Source organism: Haemaphysalis longicornis, unplaced genomic scaffold (genome assembly GCF_048455015.1).
Source record: "Haemaphysalis longicornis isolate Haplotype H1 unplaced genomic scaffold, Haemaphysalis longicornis Haplotype H1 scaffold_10, whole genome shotgun sequence".
NCBI lineage: Eukaryota > Metazoa > Arthropoda > Arachnida > Ixodida > Ixodidae > Haemaphysalis > Haemaphysalis longicornis.
Genome location: NW_027526204.1, coordinates 63261944 through 63276264, shown reverse-complemented (window position 1 = coordinate 63276264; position 14321 = coordinate 63261944). Strand labels below are relative to the sequence as shown.

At 50.5% G+C, this 14321-nt stretch overlaps 1 protein-coding gene across 1 annotated transcript in view; it reads left to right on the top strand.

Annotated features, from left to right (window-relative positions):
* The window catches only part of LOC144158637 (uncharacterized), a 210865-nt gene that overhangs the window by 42285 nt on the left and 154259 nt on the right, over window positions 1–14321 (top strand). The window contains exon 2 of the mRNA XM_077689667.1: window positions 510–643. Within this exon, the coding sequence (XP_077545793.1) occupies window positions 512–643 (132 nt within the window). The 5' untranslated portion in view covers window positions 510–511. The remainder of the gene's footprint in view (window positions 1–509; window positions 644–14321) is intronic.

The following is a 14321-nucleotide window of genomic DNA, read 5'->3' as shown; positions in this document are numbered from 1 at the left end:
TCAGTGTACCTGGGTTTGACTGTCCCTAAACTTCGCATTTCAGCTATAGATCTTTGTTTTTTGAGAGTTTCACGAGAAGTGGCGTTTAAAAAAAAAAAAAAAGCTATTTGTCATCTGTCAACGAACAGGTTCCGGTGATTGCCTGTTTTCATTGGATCCCGGCGAGATCGTAAAAAAGCGGAGCCCTCAGTCCTGCCCGGTCGAATCACAAAACGAAAGGCTGAAATTGGAATCATCCGCTATTGGTTCCCCGCGAACAGCAGGTCACCATCCTTGATAACGCAGCACGCAGACTGAAAGTGGCCCAACTAAGTGTGTTCCTTCCCATTCTTGCTTGTTCCTTTTCAAACAATATCTCCATCAGCTACGACGCTCTAATTTAACTTCAGCTGCGAGTGACGCTGTGTGCTGTCTGTTCTGGTTACTGTGTGGTCATGTTTCGCTTTCCTGGAAGAAGGAGTGTGATGTGTAACGCATTGCCCGTTCTTATCTTTTTTTGCGCCTTGAAGCCATGGCGGCCACCTGGACGGCGGCCACGTCGTCGGCGAGCGCAGGACCAACCATGTCGCCCGACCTGTTCGGCGTCTACCAGGAGCTCGTCACGGACGACGACATCGGGTACAGCTTCTTCACGCCGCCATCGGTGAGTGCAGGGAAGAAGCGCGTTCTCTTACAGCGCACTCCGAAACACTGCCGGGGGGCATCTTGCGCAGTCGATTACCGTGGTTGCCGATAGGACAGCAGGAAGAGAGTAAAGAGGGGGAAGCAAAACGTTTATTGAACAAAAAAATTAGCAGTGGCTTAGCTCGGCTAACCTTGGATATGCAGAGAAAAAACTTGGCTTAGTCTGGTTGAGTCTTGGTTTCGCTTGGTTAACCTTTGGTTTAGCTGTATTGCTGACCACGTCTCAAAGCCGTTCGGTTTCGTGTAACGCTCACAGAAGGAGGCCGGGCGAACGCGGCGTTCATTGACGAACGCAGCGTTCCTCTTCGCCGAGCGCGAGACGAGACACGTTGCACCAGACGACAGATGAATGGGAGGCTGCGAGGGTGGTCGGCTTCCTTGGCCGCAGCGGCGGCAGCTACCGCTGCTCGTTCTGCGCAGAACGACTGAGAACGTGGCCTTGTGCGCAGCGCCGACAGCGGGCCCGGCGAATCACGCGATGCGCTTCGAGGGGTGTGTCGCCGGGGGTGTGTCTCCGGTCAAAAGGTCACTTTGCGCATCCTCCGCAAAACGGTGGACCAGTCCAGGAGCCTTTGCGCCGCCGCTGCTCGTGTGGCTTGCTGGATCAGGCAGCTGCTCCTGCAGGTCCGACCTGGTCAACGCGCATTTGCACTGCTCGGGGGTTGGGAAAGGGAGAGGAACGGGGTGTTGAGGGCACAGGAAAACGAGGTGGGTAGGGGTGGCTGTAACTCGACAGGCCTGGCTGTTGTAGGGGGAGGCTAAAAATCGCAGCCCTCCCACCCCGTCAAAAGAGAAGTCGAGCGAACGTGGCGCTCTGGTGGGATTTGTCATGTTGGGGTTTGCCTATGCCCCTACCAATGAGGTCTGCTATGCTGGGATTCGCTATGTCGAAGCCCTGCATAGCAAACCTCAAAATAGCAACAATGGCGCGATCTCTACGTCACAAGCAAGTGACAATCACAATTGGTGGGTGGAGACAAAAACGTCTCTAGAGCGCCGAACAGCTTGCCGCCGCAAAGCGCGCGGTATTGCGCAACGTCAGAGGGGAGAGAGACGCCGCGCGTGGCGAGCAGCAAACACGACTCGGTGAAGAGGAGTTTGCAGTAGGAGAAGAGTTTATATTGGGGCCGTAACTATACTCCCTCCGCAAATTGCCATGCTTCACTGTGCGACACACTATGTGGAAAGCCATATTACAAAACGGTAAAGTTTATACCCACCCCTTTATACTCGGCTCCACCTCTAAACATAAATGTATTTCTGAGAAGACACTTTTCAAGGGACGTTATCAGCCGTTCTGTATAAAATATGTAGGCCCTAGGGCATTTTTTAAATATTGTTACGGTGACGCTCAGGCGTTGAGGGGTGAGCTGAGGGTTTATTTAAAAAAACCTGGGTGAGGGCCGTCGCTGAGCGTCGTGTCCGAGCCCTGGATACGCGAACAAGCACCTTGTTCTTCTCTTCGTCGCCCCGCCGTTTTCGCCGGCGGGATTGGACTGTGACATAGTCAATGCCATCTACTGTGCACAAAATTCAACAAGTTATGTAGCGCTACATTCCCCCCCCCCCCCCCCCCCCCGCAGATGAAACCCGCCGGGTGAGTCACTGAGTAGCACGAGGGTGATAAGTCTTTAGCCGGGCGACGTGCACAAGTTGGGTCTTGCTGGACTGGCGACCATGTGTTGTGAGACGCGAAATGACGTAGGTCACGTCGCTTACACGGTCGAGAATAACGAATGGGCCAGTGTAACGCGACAAAAACTTGCTACACAGTCCGCGTTTCCTAAAGGGAGTCCATAACCACACCAAATCACCTTTACAGAATGATACACTGCTGTGGCGAACGTCGTATCTCTGTTTAGACCGGGACTGTGATGCAAGGGTGCGCAGGCGAGCTAATTGGCGGGACTCTTCGGCCAGGCACAGAATCTTGGCAACTGACTCCTCGTCGTGCAACGAGAATGGCAGGATAGTGTCTAGAGGAGTACGAGGATTGCGTGCGTAGTCGAGGTAGAAGGGACTGTAGCCGGTTGTTTCGTGCTTGGCCGTGTTGTACGCGTAAGTTATGAAAGGCAATACTTCATCCCAGTTTTTGTGGTCTGATGCCACGTACATCGAAATCATGTTCTTGGAGTCTGAGGGCCCAGCGGGCGAGCCGTCCAGATGGATCACGTAGTCCAACGAGCCAACATAAGGAGTGGTGGTCCGTAACAATTGTAAAAGGCCGTCCATATATGTAAGGGCGAAACTTATGCACAGCAAAGATGACAGCCAAACATTCTTGCTCAGTCACTGTAAAATTTTTCTCAGGTTTGCTGAGCGTGCGGCTCGCGTAGGCAATCACATGCTCAGTGCCGTGAAGCGTCTGCTCGGCCCTCTGCTTCATCGCTATCGAGTCACCAAATCGCTTCCTAATTTCTTCAACAAACCGTTCCCATGTGGTCAACGCTGCCTCGTGGTTTTCAAACCACGTCATTGCTGTCTCGTCCAAGTAGATTTCGACGTTCGCGCGTCGGGCCACAGCGTCCCAGCGGTTATATTTACTCACTCTTTCATAATGAGCGAGCCATTCATCCACGTCTTCTCCGGCCTTCCCTGAAAATGACCGGGGTTCCCGATGGGGCTGCCAGCTGCCCGTCGGTGGTGTCTGGGAACTGCCTGCAGGCGGAGCCATCGTTTCTTGGATGGGCGGGAGGCCAGCAACGCGACGGCTTCGGCGCAGATCCGGGGACTCTGTTGTCCGCGGCGTCGTACCCCGCACCTCTCACCAAAAACTGTTACGGTGACGCTCAGGCGTTGAGGGGTGAGCTGAGGGTTTATTTAAAAAAACCTGGGTGAGGGCCGTCGCTGAGCGTCGTGTCCGAGCCCTGGATACGCGAACAAGCACCTCGTTCTTCTCTTCGTCGCCCCGCCGTTTTCGCCGGCAGGATTGGACTGTGACATAGTCAATGCCATCTACTGTGCACAAAATTCAACAAGTTATGTAGCGTTACAATATTTTAACACGAAAGCGTTTTATGCCGGGGCACACGAAGATTTCCCTGATGTCATATCCGTCACGGAAATTACGCCAGTACAAGGAAGCAAGCGGCCTGTAAAGGGTGCACCCCTGCACACAGGGTTTTCTTGCGGGGAGCAACCCTTGGTACTAAAGAGTACGTCAAACTTAGGGTTGTTCGTTTTCGGGTTTTATATTTTAACACGAAAGTGTTTTATGCCGGGATACACCAAGATTTCACTGACGTGATATCCGTGACAGAAATGACGCCAGTGCACCTTTGCTGAAGCGACCCGCCAACAGGACGTCGGTCGCCAAGCACACCCACAAGGCAGCCGCCGACCCGCAAATCACGCTCAGCTGCAGATTTCGCTGCACATTTCACTTTCATGTTTTACCGATTCCTATGACAGAGGAATCGGCAAAGTTTTTTTGTGAATTATTTCTATACGAGTAAAACTGTTGGTCTTCGCTTGGTGTGCTGCCGGAGACAATCCGCTGGATCCTAGCAGAGTCCCTAAATGCTTTTCCAAAAGCACTGAGGGACTCTGATCCTGGCCATAGACAGCTTCGCTTTAAAAGAAAGAGAATAAACGGTAGGCAAAAGGCGTGCCATAGAGCAAGACGCCGATTATATAAGGCAACCCGTCGGTCGCCTCTGAATTTCGCAGGGGGACATGACTTGTTCGACGTGAGGAAAATGAAGGGTAGCACCCCGCCCTTCTGCACGATTATACGTGGTCGTGATTATACTCGGATTTTTTTTTTTTCTATTGGGCATTTTACTGTCGAGCGGCTCGGCCGGTCGGTATCACCGCGGCAAGAAATTCACTTCGACTGGAATTTTGTTGAATACATACTCCGATTGCTTTTAAAGCGAACATTTAATTGGCTTGGCGAAAGGAAGATCTGGCGGTCCCGTTTACGCAGAGAACTCCTCCGGTGCAACCCCACGAGCATGCGCGATAAAGAACACGTTGTAGAAGAGTTGGAAGTGGCTGGGTTTATATAGGTGAAGTAGCTACATTCCCGCATCCAACGAAACTGATAAGTTGGAATGGCGCATCGGAGGGAGCGAAACACAGGAGTAAACAGCGGCCGGACGTTACAGCTTCGCCGGATAACCATCTGTACGGAGTGCATGGGCGGATCTTTACAGCAAAACTGTATGCCTCTACCCCCCAACAGTTTCATCTCCGTGGGCAAAAACGCCAAGGCGTCAAGGTCGAAGACGCCGATTGCATGCGTCAGGAAAATCGTTCAAACAGCATAGAGCTCAGAATTCATTTCAGGAAACTAGAAAACAAGCATCGATACCGCATTATGGATGATAAGGCGCCTGTGAACAGTGGGGCCCCCCCAGCGTGTGTTCCAGGTAAAGATTATGTTTGCAGATTATCTTTGAAGGCTAGGCAGGACTAGTGTCACAAAATGGAGCAGTTCTTGCCCAAGACGCCGAGCACATGCGTCAGGCTAGACAGGCAGTATTTGCCGCCAGTAGATAAGGTATTTTTGTACCGCCACTGAGGAGGAGGAGGAGGAGGAGGAGGAGCAAACTTTATTAACAGTGAGGTCGAGCGGGATCGTGGTCGGGGTCCTCAGTCCAGGACTCCGTTGGTGCGGCCTGCCGTCTTCGCCCTTTCAGCGAGCCAAATCTGCTTACTCAGGTCTGAGCTGGCAAGCTCACTCTCCCACTGCTCGTGAGATGCATTAGTGATTGCATCATGGTCTGGGTTTGACTGACAGGCCCAAACGACATCACCCAACACTACATGGTCACACGACGCACCTTCCCGCCGCCGGCCGACCAGCTAACAATTCACCCTTCAACGGCTTCAAACTAACACATTTCCACACCCCACGCGGCTACACATGTCCACCCCACGTTATACTACCGCCGCCACTGAGGCACGCAGGCAGGTCAGCAACGGCGGCCATTTTGTCGGTCATCAGTGTTGCGAGATTGCCGCATTTACGGCCTCACCGTTAACTTCGACCTGGTCATTTGTTACTAACACTGCCGAGGATGCAGCCAAACGGCACCTTTGGACAAACTTCTGCTGAAATGCTGTTACACGCGTTATCTTTGATTCGCATTCGGAACGACGTCAGTCGCACGCAGCCGCTGAGCAGGGAGGACAAGCTAAGCCTACCAGAGTCGATCGACTCAAACGCATACACAACAAAATGGCGGTGCCTATGACCCGTCGCAGTGTAAACAAACGTCACGTAATGCGAACTTACCAATGATCACGGTGGCGGCACAGAAAAATAGGAGAAAAGAGTGTCGGTACTCTGTACGGTTATCTAGTGACACTAGCCGAGCGCGACCGACAAGTCTGCCGAGACCACGAGAAAGAGTTCATACCCATCTCCCTCAACATTTGTAGTGATACACTACACTCTTAGGCAAAAAGGACTAAAAGTTCGTCCTTTCGGGGACTAACGGCCTCTGCCACAATCATTAGTCCCTTTGGGGACTAACTGCGAGGGGACGAACGGTTAGTCCCCCACCCAGATGATGCGTTCCGATACTCCCCAAGGACGAACTGCGTAGAGTGCAGAAAAAAGAAAAAACCTTCGGCACCGGCAGGGATCGAACCCCTGACGCCCGCAATTACACACAAGAAGCCCGACGCGCTAACCGCTAGACCACGCCGCCGGGTGGTTACAGGGGTAGATAATATTCAAGTCTACAGCGTGTAGTTCGGTACATAACGCAACAAATCCGTTGCAACTGGTGCCCTAATTTCAATCTGGGCAAGCGAACGTGACCGCGTTTCGCGCCTTGCACTTAGCGCTTTGCTAGGTTTAGGGACTATTGCTCAGTTCGATTCGAAGTAGAGCCTCACAACCATAGTTTTTCTCGTAAATAACAATCAACTCGTCGTCGCCTAGTTGCGATAGGTAGCTGGGCGATCGGACGACTCATTTGTTTCCGCACAAATTAGCGCAAGCGAAGTGCTTTCTTAGTGTTCGATACATATGTTAAGTCCTCTATGTAAAGTATGTGAAAGGAGTCGTCTGTGTGAATGTCAGAATAAGGAAACATGCCATATTTTCCTGCATCGGCGAAAGCGAATTCGGTATTGCTTAGCCTGAATTCTTCAAATTCGCGTCGCTAGACGATTGCGACTGGGAAATGCAAGCGGGTTTTACCGCAGTTGCAGCATTGTCACAGCTTTGGTGCCCAAGGCAATTATGTACCGAGTGTAAAAGATAACTTCGAGACGTTTACCTTTAGCGAGCATTTTTGTTTTGCAGTTGTCATCAGCAACATGCGTTTTTTCTCGTCTGTTAAACATATACATATTCATTACGCTCAGGCATCCACTTTTGCTATTGTCACTAATTTTTGCGTTACTGTTAAGGCGCTTGAAAGCTTTCATTGGCCGTTATTACCTTGCACGAATCGTATGCAACACAGCGTATCAACATAACCTCGCTCCGTGCAGTCAACATAGGCTCCGTAACATAGGCTTCGCCGCTCCTTGCCATTACCCGCCGCTCTACTAACCCTAGGCGATTTTCTTATAACTAACATCAATAGTGTCTCCCGTGGCACCATCTAAAGCACCCAGTGACTGCAATGGCTTGTGTTTTGGAAATATAAAACTGCTCGCAGACATATGCGCGAAAGGGCAACGACGACGCCATTAGGGGATTAACGACGCAGGAAAGAGACTAACTGCATGCGTTTCGTCTTGCCGTTACTCCTTATAGGTCGGCGGGGACGAACAGTTAGTCCGCATTTATGCACACGGCACGTATTCTGCCGCAGATACTCCCCTTGAAGATGAACGGTCGCCCGCGAAGACTAACAGCTGTATTTTAGTCCCTATTTTAGTCCTTTTTGCCTAAGAGTGTACAGCTTTGCTGGACATCCACTTACGCAGGGCGGGAGGACGACCATTTTCTTTTTATTTCTTTCACACCGAATCGGGGGGTACACCTGTAGATTTGGCGAACGAACAGGTGAAGTTTTCAGGTTAATACCAACTTGAAGAAAGATGCGATAGAGGCCCCCTACAACACTCCTTTCACCTTTCTTTTCGAAATCTGAAATGTTTTTAGAACCCAGCCAGCAAGCGCGTCCAGAATATGCACCAATTAAGTAACGCTTCACACCCATAAGATAACTTCAGAGGTCGCTCAAAAGATTTTTTTTTCTTTCTTGATATGAGAATTTTTCGCAGCCTTGAGGGATTTCACTCAAGTCATACGACAGCTATTAGCCGACCTTCTTTGGAGATGCAGCGATTAACAACATCGCCACACAAGCATAACGCTGAATCCGCTCCGGCTAGCAAATCGTGTCCCTCTGCATGGGCTGGCGATTACGATAGTTTTTCTGTGGCTTCCAGGCACCAAGGAAAGGATGAATGTTTTCGTTGGAAGTGAAATAATCGAAGTTCATAGCAATTTCATGGTACCGGCCACCGGCTGTCTGGGTTGTTATCTCGGGTTGTAGAAGTTTCCGCGACGAGCACACGAAGTGATCGCCCACAAGGCATGGAGGCGCGCACATGTAGGCTCTCTAGTGAACTGGATGTCACCAGCGCTTCCTTGTATCATTTCGTGGTGACACGCGCCCTTATTCTTTCTCCCATGCCCCCTCTCCGCACCCTTCCTCTTGGAACAAACGAGCGATTACATGCTTTCACTGCGCAACCGGACCAGGCGCTAACTTGACCTTGGATGAGCTTGAAGGTCAGATTGACGCTACCAGGCTTTTACTGGGTTTTTACTTCGGGTAATAGAGGTCTCGCTCTACAATCTCTTCCATCCCTCAATTTCCGCAAGTTGAGGTAAGCGAGACGAGGGCCACGCCGCATACCCCCGGCATGCACGCGCTTCGAACTTCATTTTTAAATTTCCAGTTGCGCACTTAAGCCACGCATGTCCACTGGCCCCAGGTATGCATGCATGTATGTATTCGTGCCGCTTTGGCCGCGAGCGAAGGAGGCACTGACCGGTTTCGCGCGCAAACCAAAGCGCGCCATTTCTTGCGCCGAAAGGCAGCGTGTCCTTTGGCGCGCGATTTTCTTTTTGGTGCTGCTCACACCGCAGGTGGCCATCCGGCCTCTGGTTATAGCGTACATCCTTTACCGCAAAAAAAAAAAAACCAAAAAAACACACACACAAGGCTGTGAATGTCCTGTCGTAACAGCCCGCGATATAACGGAAGGTTCATGGCGAAATACCATACGCACCGCGTCTGCTTTGACGTTTCGTGCCTCTCATTTGTTACTCCCCCCGGGCCATTCTTGCCTTGCACTAAAAAGGGGCATTTTATGATGTTTGGCATTCATCCATTTTATCCGCCTCAATCAAACAGGCTGCGACCCCCGCACTTACTTTTACATTGTTGATTTTTTTTACTCATCGGCAAGCTATTATTCACGTAAGAAATGTTAAATTTCAGCTTATCGCACTATGGGACCGGGGCACACCACAAGGTTCAGTTCTTTCTCCACTTCTTTTCAATCTCACCCTCCTTAATTTGCCCCAGCCCCGACACCGACTCCATGGTAAACATCCAAGACTACCTTCAACAGGCTACCGATGTCGTTCACAACTATGCCTCCTCCGTGGGACTTCAATGCCCCCCACCCCCCTCCCAATAATCTGAACTTGTCATCATCCGTAAACATTCACCTGCTCTACAGAAATAACCAGTCTGTATCCATCTGGATGGTCATAGTATATATACGGCCTAGGTCCTCACTTAAGATTTTAGGCCTCACCATTCAGGCCAATACACGCAACAATGAGCCTTTATCTAAACTTTCCAAGGCTTTTAACCATGTTTAAGCCGGTCGTGAGTCTCAGACATGCTTCGACACGTTTCTCACCACCGCCGTGGCGAGAAGAAAAAAGACATGGTCTGGCTGGTCCAAGCATAGCTCTCCTTATCTCACGTGTCACGTATTTCGCACCCTACCTTACCGTCATCAAATGTGACACGGACACCATTGACCGGTTTATACGCAAAGCATTCAAGCAAGTGCTGAATCTTCCTATGAACACCTCCACGGCCGTCTATGGGCCTCCACAACACGGTGTCACAACTTATTGAAGGCTATTTATCTAGTCAATGTATCCGTCTCACCCAAACACCTGCGTGCCTATAGCCTCCTGAAAAGTCTTCACGTCCCATGCAAGTCCACTGCTTCTCAGCCCCTATGCACCCGACTTACATCCCGGCCGCCGAAAATCGCGAAGCCAAGCGCACGAGACCACCTATGGAAAGCGTATACAGACGTCTCCTATACGGACGCTAGCACCTATCCCAACGGACAGCATAAAAAAGTATACCCGTGGTCACCAACCACCAGGACAACCCTCGTAACTTCTGTGACGGTCAAGACTTCGTCAATATCGATTGCCGAAGAGTTCGCAATAGCATTAGCCCTCGTTCATACGAACCCCCCCCCCCCATCATCCCAGATTCTACAGCAGCCTGCAGAAGTTTCCTAGCCGGGAGGGTGGCCCGCTCAACTTTGAAACTGCTGTGGCAGCATCAACCGTCTCGGAAAGTAACATCTGGGCTCCTGTCCATTCCTCACTGACAGGCAATAATTTCGCTCACCAGCAAACCTGCGCCCTCTCCCTCCAGGCTTCTGGGTATACCACACCCTCCGTCGCTGTAGTTACTTTCCAAGATATCACTCAATATTACCTGCCCCCGACGACAGCACTTCCCTCCTCCACATCTTAAACTATCAAAAGAAGAAGAATCACTACTTCGCCAACTGCAGAGCCTTCCCTCACCCAGTCCGCCTCTACCGCATGTTCCCTACGCAATTTTCTGCTGAATGCAAGTTCTCTTTACAACCCGGCACTCTTCCTCATATCATGTTAGAGTGCAAGCACAACCCCAACCTCTCCCGTCTTCCATACCGCCTTCCCACCCCTGAGCTGTGGGAGGACCTACTGATTAGCAGCGATCTGGATGTCCAGACACTTTTGGCCTGGATCCAGAGCGAAGGCTGCCCGCTCATCACATAGCTTCCATGAATAGGGAACCACTACCACTTCACCGGCTCAATAAAACATTTTTACTACTACTACTACTACTACTACTACTACTACTACTACTACTACTACTTACCACAGGACGTTCCCTTCTTGTGGTTATAACGCCATGCCATTGCCAACCACTGCCGTTTGTGTCCCATTTGCTGAGACCCCTTAATTTGGCACAGGCCCTGCTTATTCTGTTTCATTTAACTTGCCCAATCGTCAGTACGTTTAGCGGGAGCAGCGGATTCGACTTTAGCGGGGCAAACCTCGAAAATTCCTACGAGAAACTGTTCAAAGGGATAGGGAGCACTTATTAAACTTTAGAGGGAGGCAGTAATTGTGACAAAATTGCATTAGAAGACGATGAGTGCGCAAATCGTTGCTCTCTCCGGCTGAGACGGCGAACGATTCTACTGTGGTCCCTTTTCGTCCCAGATGTAACGTCGTAACACCCACCTATGAACTCTGTCAGATTTACTGGTGTAAGCACTAAAGCAATACGCACAGGAGATGCAACGGACCCCCGATCTCAGACGGCGTGAATTTTCAATGCGAGCAATGCGAGGGATATTGTGCGTCTACCAGGCAGTGCTAGGAAAATTACCTTATCATCCAGCGTTTGACACTTGCAGGACACACGAAAAGGGCTATGCTAGACAGACACTCGTCCGAAGTGAGGGCGTTGTTGTTGGATGCGGTAAATGTTTCGTAACAGCTCGTTCACGAGTCCACGAGGCGATGAAGAGGGCTCTCCAGCTGCACTTGGCGCCCTTCCCACGCGATGGCGCCACTTGTCTGGACGTCTTCCTCGGTTGCACCGATTTGAAATCCCCCCGAATTTACGCCGTAAATGGAAAATAGTTTATTCCAATGATTCGCTCTACCTGCTGTTTGCTGGCGGCAACGTAAGGGCGCAAGCTCAACCAATACTACTTAGGTATTATGTCGCGGGCGTCCATGTCTTTCGTGTTCTCAGCAGACTGCCATGTACACCCAGCTCATTATAAAACGAAAAAAAAAAAAATGTGCCCATCAATTGTCTTAACCATGACTCAATGCCATTCCTTTCTTCCGATTTCGTGGCCAAAAAAAGCACTCGAAACTGTTGATCGCATGGTCGCTGGTTCGCTTGCTCGCCTGAGTGCGGCAGTATTTTCAAATGCGTAGCCAGGGTGACAAGATACGCGAGGGGTTTCGATGTCAGAACATCCCGCAAAATTTTCTGAGACGTGCATACCCACTCTGTGCCCTCTGCATTTCCGCCTGTTTCTTCGCCACGCTGTTCGCACTGTGCATCGGTATATCATATATAAAAACAAATTAAAATCGCAAAAGACAATGAAAATGAAGTTATGGTAGCGCAGGCTATCTTTCCTTTCAGGTTATTTGTTATGTCGGAGGCGTAGAACACTACCCGAAACACATTTCTGGCTAGGCCACTGGTGTCACTCATTTATGTGCATGTTCTTGACGTGGAAGAGACATCTTCGGGGCACTACGACGTTTCGGCTCCTTTTTTGAAGCCGTGCGCCAGGCTGCGGTAAAGTTGGGAGCTGGGGTAGTACTGGAAGTGCAGCATGCTTTGCCGGCGTGGGAGGTAGGCGCAAACCCATTTTCTCAGTAATAGGCAGTTTTAGCATATCGTTACGGTGTTTGCGTTACCGTTTACCGTGTTACCGGAAGCCGCTGGCGACGGTGAAGCCTTTGCCGGTAAGTTATCGTTCGCGGTAACTCTCGCGCTGTGCACTCACGCGGTAGACGGTAACGCAAACACGGTACCGATCTATGAACGTTGGTACCGATATGCTAAAACTGCCTAATCATGTCCCTGGTCCTCCAGCGCGCGACATTTATATCAATAAATAATTAAATTTATTATTTCCAGTGAAGCTATGGAAACATTTCAAAGGGCAGTAGTACTACCACGAAAGAACCTTGCGCCACGCTAGTGTGAATTGAATTGAATTGAAAAAGAATTTATTTCACGTCTGAGCGAGAGGAGACTGGCGCTAAAGGCACAGACGGCCCGACGGAGGTCCTCAGCCCCCTACACTACGTGTCTTACTGGGCACATCCAATTCAGTTGACAATTGGCTGTTCCCTCTTCTCCCCATTTCCATCCCCATCTCGTCGCTCGCGGTGTCATGCACATGCAACACCAACTGGGCGGTGTTGTGTCATGTGACTAGCTGGTCCGGCGGAATTGCCCTCCATTGACCATTCCATTCGCCATGGAATTGACCATTCCATTCCCCATTCCCTATAAAGGTGGTGGTTTATTTTTGTTAGCGATGAAACGCAATATGTACTATTTCTATTTTACAAATGGTCGCTAACTCGAACTGTGAACTGATGTCTTGCCTCAGGCGTGTCTTCTTGCAATGAAAGAAGACAGCGTGTGTGAACTCTGTACCGAAGCTCGTCTATAGCAAACTAGGAGTTGCTGCTGTGAGTACTGTGGTCGCATCCGCAGGCCTGCTATCGCCATTAGTTGAATTCGGGTTCTAGACACCAAGAAAGAAATGCGCGCCAATCCATGGGACAAGATTTTTACACCCTTTTCGGCCAAAGAGGGTGTAAAAAAGTTTAGTGTGTACGCAGGGCAGGAGCAGAGGACGTGATCCAATGTCTCGGGGTCGGGGCAGTGGGCACAGGTGAGTGTGGCCCTGCGACCCTGCCTGTGGAGGCGTGTTGCTGTGTTGTAGCAGCCGGTGTGGAGCCGGAGGAGGAGGGACCGCTCTGTTTAGGATATCCCTCTGGTGGGAAGGAGCCGCGGGGCCTCACCGGTGCCCACTCGTTTGCAGGGATGGTGGGCGGCCACCTCTCGCCTGATGACATCCCTGGCCACGTCATAGCGCACCAGGGATGCGGAAACTGTGGGCATTGGGGAGTGGTGGGATGTTTTGGCTAAATCGTCTGCAGCCTCGTTCCCCGGTATGCCAACGTGGGCAGGAAGCCACTGCGGTCGGGGCTTGCAGCCTTATCCCTGCAGGTCGCGCAGCTTGGCAACTAGAAGAGATGCACATGCCTTCATAAAGATGCACCAGTGGACAACTATTTTTCCCCTCCTGTCCGCTGTTGCAAGATTACAACGTGTCGCTGGCAAGGTAACAGCTGTATACGATGAGCATTTTAACAAACAGGGGAGCATTGATTTCTTCACAAAATGGTTCCTCGAAGTCCTGTGCACACTCGTATATAAAACAGATATTACCGTGACCAAAACAACTTGCCCTGTGGCTTCATTAAAGAAAAAAAATGGCCAAGATTTTGTTTGAATGCAGGCTCTCTTTCTATTTTTTTTTTTTTTTTTTGCTGGTGGCGTATATCCCCCCTCCCACAAACTAACCCCCCTCCAAACATCCCACCCCCTCCCGAAAAAAATATTTCCTGCTACGCCACTGCAAGGCTTGATTTCTGACGCGGTTCCACATGATTGGCTGCGCACGCAAACAAAAAAAAAATGTCCCAAAATCAACCTGTGCAGCTAATCACGCGAGACCAAATTAGAAATCTACCCTGCCGAATGCTTTTCGGCACCCCGTATAATTTATCTCGATATAGTTTCCGCAGCTGGTACGAGATTCTCACTTAGGTTAGTTCACTCTACGTA